A 16,036-nucleotide genomic window follows, 5' to 3' on the forward strand; every position below is an offset into this window, starting at 1 on the left:
ACGGAGGTCCTCTCAGTTTAGGATTTGCAGCCTTTTCTGAATTATAAAAACACCTGCAGGACCATCACAGATTAACAGATTCCAGGTCACAGAGTACGGATTACAAAGTATAGATTAGAAAGTACAGGGTACAGATTACAGATTACAGAGTAGAGATTGCGGATTACAGAGTATAGATTAGAAAGTACAGGGTACAGATTACAGATAACAGAGTACAGATTGCGGATTACAGAGTATAGATTAGAAAGTACAGAGTAAAGAGTCCAGAGTTCAGATTACAGAAAACAGATTACAAAGAACAGATTACAGAAGTGTGTGAAGCGTGTGAAGTGTTTGGTGTTACGGTAGACGCCGTATTTACTACTTCATACACAACACACACACACACACATACAAACACTCCACACAGACATTACACACAAACACACACTCCATTCACTCTACACACACACACACAGACACACACACACACACACACACACACACACACACATGTCTCTCCCTCTCAGTAGACAAGTTTGTTTGTTTGTTTGACAGTAAAGGCTGGATGTTCCTGTATATCAGTTCATTCTGCGCTTTAAATATTTTTCGTGTGGGTTCTTTAGTGAGATTACGAGATTACGTAAAGAACCAATAGAACTCAAAAAACCCTCTGAATGCAGAGCTGGGTCTTTGCAGTTAATGATGTAAAATCTGTGGTTCTTTAAAGAACCTTTTTAAAAGAGGAACAATAATGACACACACTCAGACACTAACAGCACCGCGCGCGCACTCTCTCTGTCTCTCTCACGGGCGCGCTGCTGTTAGTGCCTGAGTGGGGCAGAGAGGAGACACAGCCATCACCAATCAACGGAGAGCACTGACTCTACACCTCTCTCTCTCTCTCTCTCTCTCTCTCTCTCTCTCTCGTCAGCTCTTCTCAGTTTCAATCTCTCTCTCTCTTTCAGTGTGTGTGTGTGAGTGTGTATGTGTGTTTCTGCAGGTTTTTGCTCCTCCAGCGCGGAGCTCGCGATGCCGCAAAAAGGTGAGTTTGTTTAAAACAACAGTTACTATTATTATTATTATTATTATTATTATTATTATTATTATTATTATTATGATCAGGGTGAGTGTGAGGGCTTTGGAGTGGTTTTGCTTCTGAAGTGGCCGCACGCGTATGATTCTAGAAACATGTTAAACCTCTTTATGCTCAAACCTCTCTAATCCGATCAGTCAGTGCGCGCTGGAAAAAAGTTCGGTCAAATTTTATTTATTATGTTTAATATAAACATTACAGTATTGAGATTAAAACCTAAATTATTATTATTATTATTATTATTATTATTATTACGACGAAAACATTTCACACTCTGTGTTAAATTACCTCAAGCGTGCCTGTGTGACCGTCTGAAGTGTTTGTGTCGGATTGTTTTCTGATTGAACACATTCTGCGTTAATCTGCGTTAAAAGTAACTCAGACTGAACGAGTTTACAGACAGAACGAGCTGCTGTTTTAACTCTTCTGTTTTTAGAGTGAAGGAAATTTTCCAATTAGAGAATTTTTATTTTCATGTAAACAGATTTTGAATGCAGTTCTGATAAATGTAAAAATTAACTTTTCTCTGATAAAACCGTGATTAATTTATCCGTTTTATTTTCCCCAAAGTTACAGTGTCAGAGTGTCCGCAGAGCGCGAGCGGATTAACAGCGCTGAACGAGTCGCTTTAGCGTGTTAATGCTGGACTACCCGCCGCGCCCATATGAATACAGCTAATGAGGAAACACTAAGATTAATGGAGAGATTACAGAAATGCAGATTAGAGTCCGGATTAACTAAACCGCCTTAAATAAACCATCATAAACACAAAAAACACTCTGTACTGAGATCGGCATCCTCTAAAAGCTATAAACATTCTGAAATACTATAAATTATTATTTTAAGACATTAAATATTCCTCATGTACTTTTAGAGCTAGAAATGATTCTTAACGATATAAATTATTTCTAAAGTTTTAAAAAATTAACAGTTTTAAAAACAGTTCATCATTTCAAACGCTGTAAATTTCTCTGTAATTACTGCAAAGTAAAACATTTACAGACTCTAATCTATAAAATATTTTGGCCATTGTAACGTTTTCTCAGGCTGTAATTTTTATTCAAAGTTAAATATTCATAAGAAGATACATTCTTCCAGGATATCAGTTTCTTAAAATGATCAAAACTGTTTTTACACTTACAATCTTTAAAACTGATTTTGTTAACCCTGCACATTTTTATTAAAATTACAATCATAAATCTGTCGACTGTAAAATGTTTTTTTATTTGATTATTTATTTACTCACTGACCTGCTTTCTGTCTTTTTTGTTTACTGCAGTGTCTTTAAAATAAACACATATTTTTATTTTTCTTCTGAGCAATGTGCTTTAAATTAAATAAACATACAGTCCAATAAATAAATGAATGCATTAGTTACAATAATTAATTATCGGCTTTAGTAAAATTTAACCTCACAGTAAAGCCAATGACATCCTCATTGTTCTTACTGTCCTCACCCTCCTCACCGCAGCGGACACATTTCCCTTTAGACTGACCAGAGTGTGTTTAGAGTGTTAGTGTGTTTAAGGTCTTAGTGCGTTTATGATGTTAGAGTTCACTGTATTAGTCTATGTGGCTTCAGTATATTTATGGCCTTAGTGTGTTCATTGCGTCAGTGTTTTAATGTTATTGTGTTCATTATGTTAGTGTTTTAATGTTAGTGTGTTCATTATGTCAGTGTTTTAATGTTAGCGTTTATGGTATTATCGTTTGTATTGTGACAGTTGTTCTAGGGTGTCTGTGCGTTTATTGCATTAGTGTATTTAGGGTCTTAGTGTGTTTATGGTGTTGGTTAGTGTGTTTAGGGTGTCAGTGTGTTTAGGGTGTTAGTGTGTTTATTAGTGTATTCTGGGTATTTTTATTTGTTAGTGTATGTATTGCATTGGTGTGTTTATGGTGTTAGTGTGTTTATGGTGTTGGTGTGTTTAGTGTGTTGGTGTGATTATAATTAGTGTGTTTAGGGTGTTGTGTATTTGTGGTGTTGGTGTGTTTGTGGCATTGGAATGTTGATAGTGTTGATGTGTTTTGGGTGTTGTGCTTAGGGAGTAAGTGTTTATGGTGTTGGTGCACTTATGGTGTTGCGTTTAAGGAGTAAGTGTTTATGGTGTTGGTGTGTTTATGGTGTTAGTGTGTTTAGGGTGTTGGTGTCTATGAGGTTGTTATGTTTATGCTGTTGATGTGTTTATGGTGTTAGTGCATTTATGGCATTGTTGTGTTTATAGTGCTGGTGTGTTCAGGATGTATTTATGGTGTTGTGATTATGGTGTTGGTGTGATTAGGGTGTTGGTGTGTTTAGGGTGTTAGTGTTTTGTGGTGTTGTGTTTATGGTGTTGGTGTGTTTAGGGTGTTAGTGAATTCTTCACTGCAATGTCTTTGTTTGACTCCAATCGAGGTCCCTGGAATCTATTGTCCTGATGTGAACCATCCACACAAATCTTCACCAACAACAAAAGCACCTACACCAAACACCATCCTCACCAAACTGTACCATTACCAAACCCTATTCCCACCAAGCCCCATCTACACTAAACCCTACCAACACCAAATCCATCCACACCAAACTATTTCCATACCAAACCCTATCCACACCAAACCCCACCCAGAATAAACACCAAAGCCATCTACAACAAACCATCAACACCAAGCCCCATCCACACCAAACTCTATAAACCAAACTCCATCCACACCAAACTGATCTACACCAAACCCCACCCAGAACAAACAGCAAACACCAAACTGTATTCACACCAAACTGATCCAAACCAAACCCCATCCACACCAAACCCCACCAACCCCAAACTGATCTAAAGCAAAACCCACCCACATCAAACCATATTCACACCAAATTGATCTAAACCAAACCCCATGCACACCAAACTAATCTAAACCAAACCCCATCCACACCAAACCCCATCCACACCAAACTGATCTAAACCACACCCCATCCACACCAAACTCCATCCACATCAAACTGATCTACACCAAACTCCACTCAGAACAAACAGCAAACACCAACACCAAACCATATCCACACCAAACTGATCTAAAACAAATCCCATCCACACCAAATTGACCTAAACCAAACCCCATCCACACCAACCCCATCTACACCAAACAATATTCACACCAAAATGATCTAAACCAAACCCCATCCACACCAAACTGATCTAAACCAAAACCCACCCACACCAAACCATATCCACGCCAAATTGATCTAAACCAAACCCCATCCGCACTAAACTGATCTAAACCAAACCCCATCCACACCAAACTCCATCCACACCAAACTGATCTAAACCACATCCCATCCACACCAAACTCCATCCACACCAAACCGATCTACACCAAACTCCACCCAGAACAAACAGCAAATACCAACACCAAACCGTATCCACACCAAACTAATCTAAAACCAAACCCCATCCACACCAAACCCCATCCACACCAACCCCATCCACATCAAAATGATCTAAACCAAACCCCATCCACACCAAACTGATCTAAACCAAACCCTATCCACGCCAAACCCCATCCACACCAAACTGATTTAAACCAAACCCCATCCACATGAAACTAATCTAAACCAAACCCCATCCACACCAAACTGATCTAAACCAGGGACATGCCGTGTTGGAGTTTTTAAAGAGGTGTTGTGTTCATGTGTTTGGTGGGGACACTGTGTTGTGTTGGCGGATAAGAGGGATATTATGTGTATTTAAAGGCAAGTGTTTGTAAGTGTGTTTAGAGGGACATTGTGTTGTTTGTGTGTTTAGAGGGACTTTGTGTTGTGTTGGTGTGTTTAGATGAACTTTGTGTTGTGTTGGTATGTTTAGAGGGACATTGTGTTTTGTAAGTGTGTTTAGAGCATTCATGTCAAACGGGGACCTTCCAGGCCAAAGTGCTGTGGAGATCAGCATTTACCCTCATCTAATGTTCTGATTTCAGTTCATGAAGCCCTACTAATGTGTGTTTAGAAGGATCTTGTGTTCTGTTGGTGTGTTTAGAGAAACGCTGTGTTATGTTGGTGTGTATAGAAGGACATTTTGTTGTGATGGTGTGTTTAGAGGTAGGTCATGTTGTGTTGTGTAGGAGGGACATTTTATTGTTATGTTTAGAGGGATGTTGTGTTTGTGTGTTTAGAGAGATGATGTAGGTTGATGTTGTGTTGTAGTAATGGGTTTAGAGCCGATAAACACATCAATAAATGTCCCGATTATTCTCATTTCTCTCTTTAATGCAGAGTTGCATAATCAGACTTCGTGGGAATCCGGAGTCGCCTCCATGATGCAAAACAGTAAATGTACACACACAGACACACACACACAGACACACACACACACAGTAATGAGCTCAGAGCAGAACAGAATGGAGTTCTTATTCGTAGTGTGTGTTTATGGAGTTAAAGAAGAGTTTAAAGCAGAACTGAATCTCTGTACATCATGTAGCTTCTGTTTTTTGCTTTTTCTTCAGATTGTGTTTTTCATCTCGTTTTACAAATGAACAGAGATTAGCACAGTGTGTGTGTGTACTGAAGCACATTACATAGTTTCACACATGCTGGATTAGAGAGGCTGTAATGTTTCAGCTTCAGTTGTTGTTGAATGACTACAGTTCTGTGTGAACTAAAGCTGGAGAACCGAACCGCTGACAACAGCTCAGCGTTCCACACTGCACAGCGATCAGGACTCATTTAAGAGTGTTAAAATGTGTTTAAAAGTGTTTAAAGTGTTTTTTGATGTGTTAAGCACAGGGTTCTGTACTGTTGGATTTGGTCTCATTTATTTTATTAATATTTTACTGCAGTGATGTAAAACACTGACAATTTTTTTCTACTGCTGATAAACACGAGAGTAATGTGAATTGACGGTGAAAGGTTTCCCTTTTATCCCTTGATTCTAGTTTTCCTTTGTGTTCCTCATGCTGAGGTGTTGGCAGAATAATGTAATGAATTCTAATAATTAATGTTCAGAGTCACAGAGGAGCCAAGCGGAGGGCAGTTTAATGTCAGATTTATTTTGGGAAGTTAGTTGGTGTGAGACTCTGAAAGCTGGTTTGTTCAAATGTGTGTGTGTGTGTAGTGCATGCTGGAAATTTGTTGCCAAATACGAAGGACAGAAAAAAAGAAAAGCACAAGACAAAAGAAGTGTGTCAGTTTTAATATGCTGTGCACTGAGACACACACTCTCCTGTACTGTCAACTGAGAGAGAAGATGAGAGTGGACGACCCATTTAGGGCTGAGGGACACACACACACACACACACACACACACACACACACACACACACTGTCTGATCTGTTCATTTTTTCGCTGTGAATCATCAGCGCTGACTTTCAGCCATTTTCAAAAATTAACATCAAAGTTGACAGAATTCCACAGACAGGATCCAGAATATTCCCTCTGAGCTGCATTCCGCTCTGAACACTTTTATTCTAAAGGAGCTCTAACAACAACACACACACACATGCACACACTCCAGCGAGTGCAAAGAGAACACACACACGCACTGCGGGTGGTTCAGAACACCAGGTCAGAGTGCCTCTCTGGACTCTGGCTGGATGCTGTAATCTGGAGTTTGTATTTTTCCTGAAGGCTGATTTGAAGTGTGCGAGTGTTCTGTTTTATGGACTGAGTTTCTGTTCAAAGCTTTTATTACAGTTTTGTGGCATTTTTGTGTTTGCATTTGTATAATTAATAATATGGAAAATGAAGGAAATTCTGGCTGGAAAATGGATAGAATTCCAACCAAAATATAATGGGAATTCTGGCTGGAATTTAAATGAATTTTATGTCTGGAATATAAATGGAGTTCCTACTGAAATATGAATGGAACACCAACTGGAATGTGAAAGGGATTCTGGCTGAAATGTGAAGAGAATTCCATTTGGGATATGAAGAGAATTCTGGCTAGAATATGAAAGGAATTCTGGCTGGAATGTGAATGGAATTCTGCACCTCAAATGTTTTTAAAGCTGAGTTGACACTTCATTGATTTGAGTGAAGGCCGGTCAGATGAGGTTTCAGGACAGACTAACCAGAAGCAAAACAAATGTACTGACCATCTCACTGAAAGTGTGTCCTGTGTGTCAACATTAGCTGTTTGAATCCTGAAGCAGCTTCAGAGACTGACTGTGTGTGTGTGTATGTAGGTCACAGTGGGGTGAACCAGCTCGGCGGTGTGTTTGTAAATGGCCGGCCACTGCCGGACACGACGAGGCAGAAGATCGTAGAGCTTGCACACAGCGGAGCCCGACCCTGCGACATCTCCCGCATTCTGCAGGTACAACTTTATTATTATTATTATTATTATTATTATTATTATTAATGACATTCACATGGCTAATTAGTGGTGGACAGTAAGAAAGCATGTGTACTTGTGTAATTCAGTCATTTTTTCACACATCTGTGCTTTATTAAAATATTAGAATTCTTTGAAGACTTTTAGCTTCAGAAGTTAAAATTTCATTCCACAGTAAAATATCCTACTTAAAATTCCACTACTTTCTGCAGATTATTGTGGAGTAAAAACTAGATTTTCTAAAACATATGAAAAAATATGATTCACTTTTACAAATCAATTAAAACCAATCATAGCTCACCTTTCACTAAACCCCGCCTCTAAATACTGAGCATCCAATCGTAGTCTCTCACAAGCTTTCAGAATTAAAGAAAATGCTATAATGCCCTGTGGGGTCATTTTAAATCAGAGTGCTGATAGAGCCTGGGTTTTACTTTTAATACTTAAGTATATTTAATAGTAAGACCTTCCCGCTTTTACTCAAAGTACAACTACAAAACATTCACTCACACTTTACTGGAGTTATATTTTACGAACAGTATCACCGCCTTCACTGAAGTTCTGGGTTTGTGCACTTTGTCCACCACTGTGACTAAAACTGTACTACGTAAATTTTGGGGATTTGGACCTCTCTGGAGGGAATGTGTAACTGCAAATAAAATGATGTGAGTGAATTACCTACTATTATCGTCATGTCTTCATTAGTATAATGAAGTGTAATCTAGTATAATCTTCATTCATCGTGTGAAAAACGTGATGCCTCTGACTTTTAAATGATTATTTCTTCCTCAGTAATGAAACTTCTTTTAATTTTAACTAAAACATCTTACAGAGTGCAGCTTTAAAGAATTTGCCCAGTAATGATTATAAAACTTCAGGCTGTTTAAACTCACACACTGTAAAAATTATTTTCTCTTTCATTTTAAACTCCAACAGACAAAACAAGGCCTAATTATGATGGTAACTTTACCAAAAATAGTTATAACAGCTCATCAGACTAAAGAATCAGTCACAGAGCAGAAAGAAAAATCAGTCTCATCTTATCTGAATTATGCAGCTGTTCTGAAAACAGTTTCACAGAAAGAAAACAGTTTATTAAAGGCTTGATTAATTAACCTGAGTGTGCATGTGTGTGTGTGTCTGTTTGCAGGTGTCGAACGGCTGTGTCAGTAAGATCTTGGGCAGGTATTATGAAACCGGCTCTATCCGGCCGCGGGCCATCGGGGGCAGTAAGCCGAGGGTAGCGACGCCTGAAGTGGTCAGTAAAATCGCTCAGTATAAACGTGAGTGTCCATCCATCTTCGCCTGGGAGATCCGTGACAGACTGCTGAGTGAAGGAATCTGCACCACCGACAACATCCCCAGCGTGAGTGTCTATTACAGCTTTCTTAACACAACACTTCAGTTTAATTTCTCATACAGCTTTTATACTCTATTTCATAACTTACAGTTTGTTACAGCATCACCAGCATAAACTGCACTACTCATCTTCAAATTATTATTATTATTATTATTAATAATAATAATAATAATAATAATAATAATAATAATAGATATTCAGTATCTACTATGAATAATTTACTATCAATAAATAATTCAGTATCCATCATGAAACTGTGTAAGCTCTGTGGTTATCAGAGGAAGTAACTGGACTATGCCCCACACTCTGACTCACTCTGCATTTACACCCACCAAATAGAACTGAACAGAACCAAACTGAACCAAAATAAACTGAACTGAATTGAACGCAACTGAACCAAACCAAACCAAAAGGAACTGAAATGAAACGAAACTGAACCAAACTAAAAACTGAACTGAATTAAACTGAAATTACTAGTTTACATTTTAGTTTGTCTTTTTTATTGGATTGATATGCTCTTCTGTTTTTCCTGTTTATTTCACGTTTATAACTCTTTTCAGTCCATTGTTGCTCGACTACACTGCACACATGGGTCACCCTCAGCACTCCGAGTTTAAATAAAGGCTGATTGAACTGAACTGAACTAAATTAAACTGAAATTAGCTGAAATTAACTGAACCAAACCAAACTGAACTGGAGTGAACTGAACAGAACTGAATTAAACTGAACTGAACAGAACTAAATCAAACTGAACTGGACAGAACTAAACAGAACTGAATCAAACAGAACTGGACAGAACTAAACAGAACTGAATCAAACTGAACTGAATAGAACTGAATCAAACTGAGCTGAACAGAACTGTATCAAACTGAACTGAATAGAACAGTAAACTGTGTCAGAGCTGTGAGAGCAAAGTTTTAACTAAACTCCCTGTTCACCTCAGCTTCAGTTCTAGATTTTAGAGCTGGATTGGTACAGGTCCAGAGCTGGATTAGAACTGGTTTAGTACAGGTTCAGAGCTGGGTTAGTACAGGTTCAGACCTGGATTAGAACTGGTTTTGTACAGGTTCAGAGCTGGATTAGTACAGGTTCAAAACTGGATTAGAACTGGTTTAGTACATGTTCAGAGCTGGATTAGTACATGTTCAGAGCTGGATTAGAACTGATTTAGTACTGATTTAAAGCTGGTTTAGATGTGTTTTGTTCTGCAGTGTGTTCATACTCTCTCCTGACTCTCTCTCTCTTGCCCATTTTCCTCAGGTTTCCTCTATAAACCGTGTCCTGCGTAACCTGGCCAGTGAAAAGCAGCAGATGGGGGCAGATGGTGTGTACGATAAGCTGAGGATGCTGAACGGTCAGCCTGGTGCGTGGGGGGCACGGCCCGGGTGGTACCCAGCAGCGCCTGGGCAACCAAACCAAGGTGAGTCTAATCATGACTAAGAATAAAACCTAATCAAATGTAATTCATTATTACAAATAATTACACCTCATTACCATCAGCCCATCACTGAAGGAAGCAGTTGTAATAAAAGACTATTAGCTGTTTTAGTTATTGTTCTTAATAACTACATTATCAATACTACTAATAATAAATATACAAATGTGTAAAAAGGGAAAAAGATCTGGAACACTTCATCTGTAATTACATACATTTCATTGTCCACTGAAGTGAGTCCTACAGTAGGAATTAACAGTTAATGTCAAAATAATGTAAGTAATATAATTAAATACTACAGTAACTTTTTATTAACAAAGCTTTGTGTAGGAGTGAGTGATGGGAAAATTCACTGCTATGATTAATGATCACTGAACTCACTATTAACTGCTTATTAATCTGAAATTAATTTATCTTACTAGCCTCTCTGCATGGGCCAACATGAGCATGACCATCCACTCTGTCCATCTGCTTTATGAATCCACTTTATGAATCAGTTTTATTAATTAGTTTTGTTTATCTGCTTTATTAATCCACTTTATTAATTCCTTTTATACACACTGTACTAACAAATGAGTACAAAAGATATAGAAACACCACCGACTTCTTGCCTCTCGAGCTCTGAAGGACTGACAGCTCATTATTTCCTCTTACCAAAGTCATCACAGTCAAGGCAGACAGACTACCCCTGAACACACTTAAACACACCAACCTTTTTGGGTAAATAATAAATTCTCTTATTATTATCAAGCAGTACAGCAGTTTGCTGAAAATGAAACTGGGCAGGCTGTGAGAAATTATTAAAATCCCCATCTAATCAGCTACCAAACATCCAAACAATCCTTAACTAATCATAAATTTTAAAACTTAAATTAGCCATTTAGGGCCTTTTAATGTAAAGATGGAATCTTCTTCTTGAAGCCGAGAGTCAGATCCTGCTGGAGAGCGGAGTGTCTCTGGTGAGAGATATAAATCCTAACAGGAGCTTAATGGTTCCAGCCGAGAGTACTTTGATTAATGACAGTGGTGAGTAGAGGTTAACACAGTGAGCTGAAAGGCCTGTTGACCAGATTCTTGTGTTACACAATGGTGAGCTCTGCACGTCTCCAGAGAATCCTTTTGTTGTTCCTTTCCAATTGTGTCACCAGGAGAATTCCAGCTTTGCAGCAGGTCCTGGCAGCGTTTCTCTGACCGTGGGGTTTAATGGTTCCCCTTTTTCTGGTGCTTTGTGTCGTATGAAAAGCAGCTCCTTCTATTCAAGTGCTGGTGGTCACCTCAATAGGCCCCTGGACACCCATAAAGTCCTCAGCACTGAAGACTCCTTCTGCGTGTAGGGAGACAATCTAGATCTTTAACCTTCAGAGAACCAAGCACTGATTTTGTTGATGTATTTTTTTTTCCTTTTTAAAATGTTCTCAGGAGCCACTGATCATTAAAAAGTGATATTTTTGCATTTCCATGCTATGGATTTTGGGGAAATGTTGCAAAATTGTAGCCGATAACCAAACACACCATATCCAGCTCATGAAGATCTCTATAATCTGCTGATAAGCTAGATCTGGTTGACTGGGCGAGTAGTTGGAAGTGCGTAGGGCAGTGGGTCATCAGGAGTGGGATTATGAAACACTGATAATAATGTCTTTAATACATTTTCTTGCAGATGGTTGCCAGCAGCAGGATAACGGTGGTGAAAACACAAACTCCATCAGCTCCAACGGAGAAGACTCAGATGAGACGCAGATGCGGCTGCAGCTGAAAAGAAAATTACAAAGAAACCGCACGTCCTTCACTCAGGAACAGATAGAGGCGCTGGAGAAAGGTAAGAAATAAAACTGCATTTGCTGCACCTTCAGAATCAAACTGAAGTTCACTGAATATCGTCTCCTGCTTTTACATCAATTCCAGAATTTGAAAGAACTCACTATCCTGACGTTTTCGCAAGGGAAAGACTTGCAGCCAAAATCGACCTCCCAGAGGCAAGAATACAGGTAAAAAAAAAAACAAAGAAAGAAACACACCTGTTCACAGGAATTCAGGTGTGACTGTTCCTGCATGGTGTATAGGTTTGGTTCTCAAACAGACGAGCTAAATGGAGAAGAGAAGAAAAGCTGAGGAATCAGCGCCGGCAAGCCAGCAACAACTCCAGCCACATTCCAATCAGCAGCAGCTTCAGCACCAGCGTTTATCAGCAAATCCCTCAGTCCAGCACACCCGGTAAGCCCAAACAGTAACACAGTAGCATCTGGTAACACTCAGTGTCTCAAACTCACCCAGTAACACTCAGTAACTCCCAGTAACACCTGGTAATACTCAGTATCCCATACACACCCAGTAACACTCAGTATCCCATACTTACCCTGTTACTCCCAGTAACACTCAATAACATTCAGAAAGCCCAAACGTACCTGGTAACACCCAGTAAGCCCAAACACAATCAGTAACATCCAGTAAGCCCAGATATACCCTTAACACCCAGTAACAGTTGGTAAACCCAAACAAACCTGATAAACCCAAACACACCTGGTAACACCCAGTAAACCCAAATACATTCTATACACTAAAACACACCTGGTTACACCCCACACTATAAATATATGGCTCAGACATTGATGCCTACTCGGGGCGGGGCGTGGCGTTTAGCGATCTTCACTCTGCACACTGAGCTGCTGAATTCCACACACAGCAGCTTATTCTGTTTCAATCCAGGTGAAAAAACTTCATCTGCAACAGATCCTGCTCTTGGACCGATCAGGTCAGAGATTCAGTCAAAAAAAAAAAACAAGCAACATATCTGTGACCTATCCTCTTTGACATTATGGTCTGTTCTGTGCTTTAATTACAAATCTGAAGCATCTGTGCTCAGCTAAGTCCCGACAGAGCTACAGTTTGTGAAGAAAGTGTTTTTCTTGGCAGATTTTGGTGAAGCAATGCAGGTTTGTTTTGTCTCTTGCAGTGTCCTTTACGTCAGGCTCTATGCTGGCCAGGTCTGACACGGCTCTGACGAACTCCTACAGCGGCCTGCCGCCCATGCCCTCCTTTACCATGGCTAATAACCTCCCTATGCAAGTAATTACAGCCTCTTTTTATATACTGTGTGTGATGTACTGTTGGCCCCCCGCGCTCGTCAATAATAAACGCAAAACATATTCAAAACTTAATGATTCCATCACCAAGCTCAGCTTCATTTATGCTCCTCACTGAAAGCAACGTTCTGTCAGTGCCGAAAGAACGACACTTTAGCGTCTCATCACCGTAAATATATAAAATCACATATTTTCATATATTCTCTCTTTATAGCCCAGCCAGACATCCTCATACTCCTGCATGCTGCCCACCAGTCCGTCAGTGAATGGGCGGAGCTACGACACGTACACACCCCCTCATATGCAGGCACACATGAACAGCCAATCAATGGCAACTTCTGGTACGACCTCTACAGGTAGGCAGAGACTGTACAGGTTTGGTGATGTCACAGAAAGGCTTTTAAACACTGCAGTCTTTATGAACTTTGTATTTATTCTGTATTTATTTCTGAACTTGCTCTGTGTGCGCAGATGCACTTTCTCTCCTTTTAGTCTATTCGCTTCCTTTATTTAAGTACTGAAATACCGTTTAATGTATTTCATTACATATATATTTCGACTTTATACATACAGGCAAATAAGCTTAGCAGAGCTGCAGCAGGAATGATAGCTATAAATTTGATCATTTATCTGTAAACAGCACATTTATATTTAACAAAATATTAATTAATGACTGTGTTTTATATAATATACAGATATAACCACATTTTTACAATCGTTTAGCCGTTACAGCTCTGATCACACTAGCGCTGGGTCAATGTTTGGGTATCATGATGGTGAGTTCCAAGATTGCTTAACCCCTTAAATGGCTTAAATGGCTAGCCGGTGGTGGGCCCAAAGTTTTATTACACACTTCTATTACCTAGGAGTAGCTCAACCAGTTTGCACTCAAGTCCCTGTAGTTACTGAATAATAGCCTTAGTATGTAACAAGCCTTAGATTTAAGACTGTTTAACTAAATCACACTGATAGGTACCGACAGGTTGACACCATATGACTCTCATGTCTTTGTTCTGCCTTTATACCCTCCATAGATTTATAAAAATGGTACTATAAAAAAAATATACATTGAAATGTTCTTCATGGAACCAAAAGCGGTTCTTGTAAGACATCGCACAAAGACCTCTTTGTGGCACCTGTATGTTTGAGAGTGTAGAGAACTGTAAAAGATCCTCAGTTGGTTTCTCAGTGCAGAATGGAGAGTGTTGAGGCGGTTGTAATGGACAAGGTGGACAAGACTGTCTGACTGATGGACATTCTGTTTGCGTTTAGGACTTATCTCCCCCGGAGTGTCTGTCCCGGTCCAGGTCCCCGGAGGAGAACCGGATATTTCTCAGTTTTGGTCCAGACTGCAGTAAAGAGAAACTCTACTTCACCCTCTGACCTCCACAACAATACCCCTCCCCCGCACTTAAACAGCTGCCCCAAACCCCCACCCCTCCCAAAACAGCCCTCCCCAGACTCACCCTCCCTCCCCCAACGGCACTACAAGTGGAAAAAAGGAAAAGCCACATCGTCGTCTAAAGTGCCGCAATGAAAAACATTCTGGAACAAAATTTTTCAGTTTTTGGGTATTTGTTTCATTTCTATATAATTACTTTATGGAAGAAAAGAAACAGTGTTGGATATACAGACACCGCGCTGGCCTTTATTTCAACAACTGGACACTTTCAGTTCTGGATTTATTGATCATGGAACATCACCACCGTCCTGTTTGGTCCACACTGACCCACTTCACTGACCACTACAGACACTATCACACTTCTCTGGATGAAGCTGAGGAGAGCTGGTAGAAGGACAGAGCTGCGGTCAGCCTGAACTGAGTGGTTTTATTTCTTAACCAAATAAAGACTGCTCCAGATAAACAGATTAAATCTTTTTTTTTATCACATGAAGACTTTCGCCAGAAGACATTTATTTGGTAACATTAAAGTTGACTTTAATGTAAAAGTAAAATCCTGTTGTTTAAATGTTTAAGTACTTCGTCTTCCCCGGAATGATTCTCAAAATCTCGTTTCTTTCGCCCTGAAAAATAATCTTTGTTTCTATGTTTTTTGGCTTTTTGATTTTTATCATAAATTTTCCTTTCTTCAGGTCAGGAACGCGTTGTAGCACCAACAGATGTTATATTATAGTGTCTGTCACTCAAATCGGTTTAACTATTTAATTCCTTAATAAATAATTAGGAAAAATTGTTTGCGAGTTTTGCCAGCTGTTTACGAGTACATATCAGAACTGAACCACTGCTGATTGTAAAAACAGACCAAAGCATTTTCATCTATTACACTTTTATTTCTTTTGTATGTTTGTGTTGTTTTTGTAAAAAACAAAACAAAAACAGCTGAAAAACTTGTTTTACGCTGTAGTTCGTCAGCTTTGAGTCTCTCACTGCAGTTTAATCAAGTCTTTTATTTATGATTAAAGAGCGTCTCTGTGTTTATAATAACTATGTTTATTTCTGAGTTTTAATGTGTTGGAGAAATGCTTAATGAAAACAGAAATATTTCAATTTAATTTTATTTAAAGCTTTCTAAATGTATTTTGTGGAAATTATATAAAAGAAAACATTTTGTACAGGATCTTCTGTCTTGTGATTTTCTTGTCTGTATTTTTGAAATTACTTATTCATTTATTTGGTAAACAGAGTGGTTCAGAGTGGTTTAGTGTGAAACACTCTGTTCTAGAGAAACTTGCCAAGTCAGAATTGTTCAAAGTGGTGGTGATAGAAACCAGACATCCACCATCCACCTCTAAAAGCTCCCTTACATAAAGTTATTACATGAAAT

General features: G+C 39.1%; 1 protein-coding gene across 2 annotated transcripts; it reads left to right on the forward strand.

Annotated features, from left to right (window-relative positions):
* Positions 1 to 783: 783 nt before the first annotated feature.
* Positions 784 to 15,822, forward strand: pax6b (paired box 6b). Of its 2 annotated transcripts, XM_036586727.1 has the most exons (11): positions 784 to 1,024; positions 5,316 to 5,369; positions 7,224 to 7,354; positions 8,523 to 8,738; positions 9,993 to 10,152; positions 11,828 to 11,986; positions 12,073 to 12,155; positions 12,231 to 12,381; positions 13,121 to 13,233; positions 13,465 to 13,606; positions 14,523 to 15,822. In XM_036586727.1, the coding sequence occupies exons 1-11, from the start codon at positions 967 to 969 to the stop codon at positions 14,606 to 14,608; spliced, it is 1,353 nt and encodes a 450-aa protein (XP_036442620.1). In that variant the 5' UTR covers positions 784 to 966; the 3' UTR covers positions 14,609 to 15,822. The 2 variants fall into 2 exon arrangements, with proteins under 2 accessions (XP_036442620.1, XP_036442619.1); XM_036586726.1 differs by lacking the exon at positions 784 to 1,024 and having other exon boundaries at positions 4,512 to 5,369.
* Positions 15,823 to 16,036: the final 214 nt, after the last annotated feature.

Source organism: Colossoma macropomum, unplaced genomic scaffold, assembly GCF_904425465.1.
Source record: "Colossoma macropomum unplaced genomic scaffold, Colossoma_macropomum, whole genome shotgun sequence".
NCBI lineage: Eukaryota > Metazoa > Chordata > Actinopteri > Characiformes > Serrasalmidae > Colossoma > Colossoma macropomum.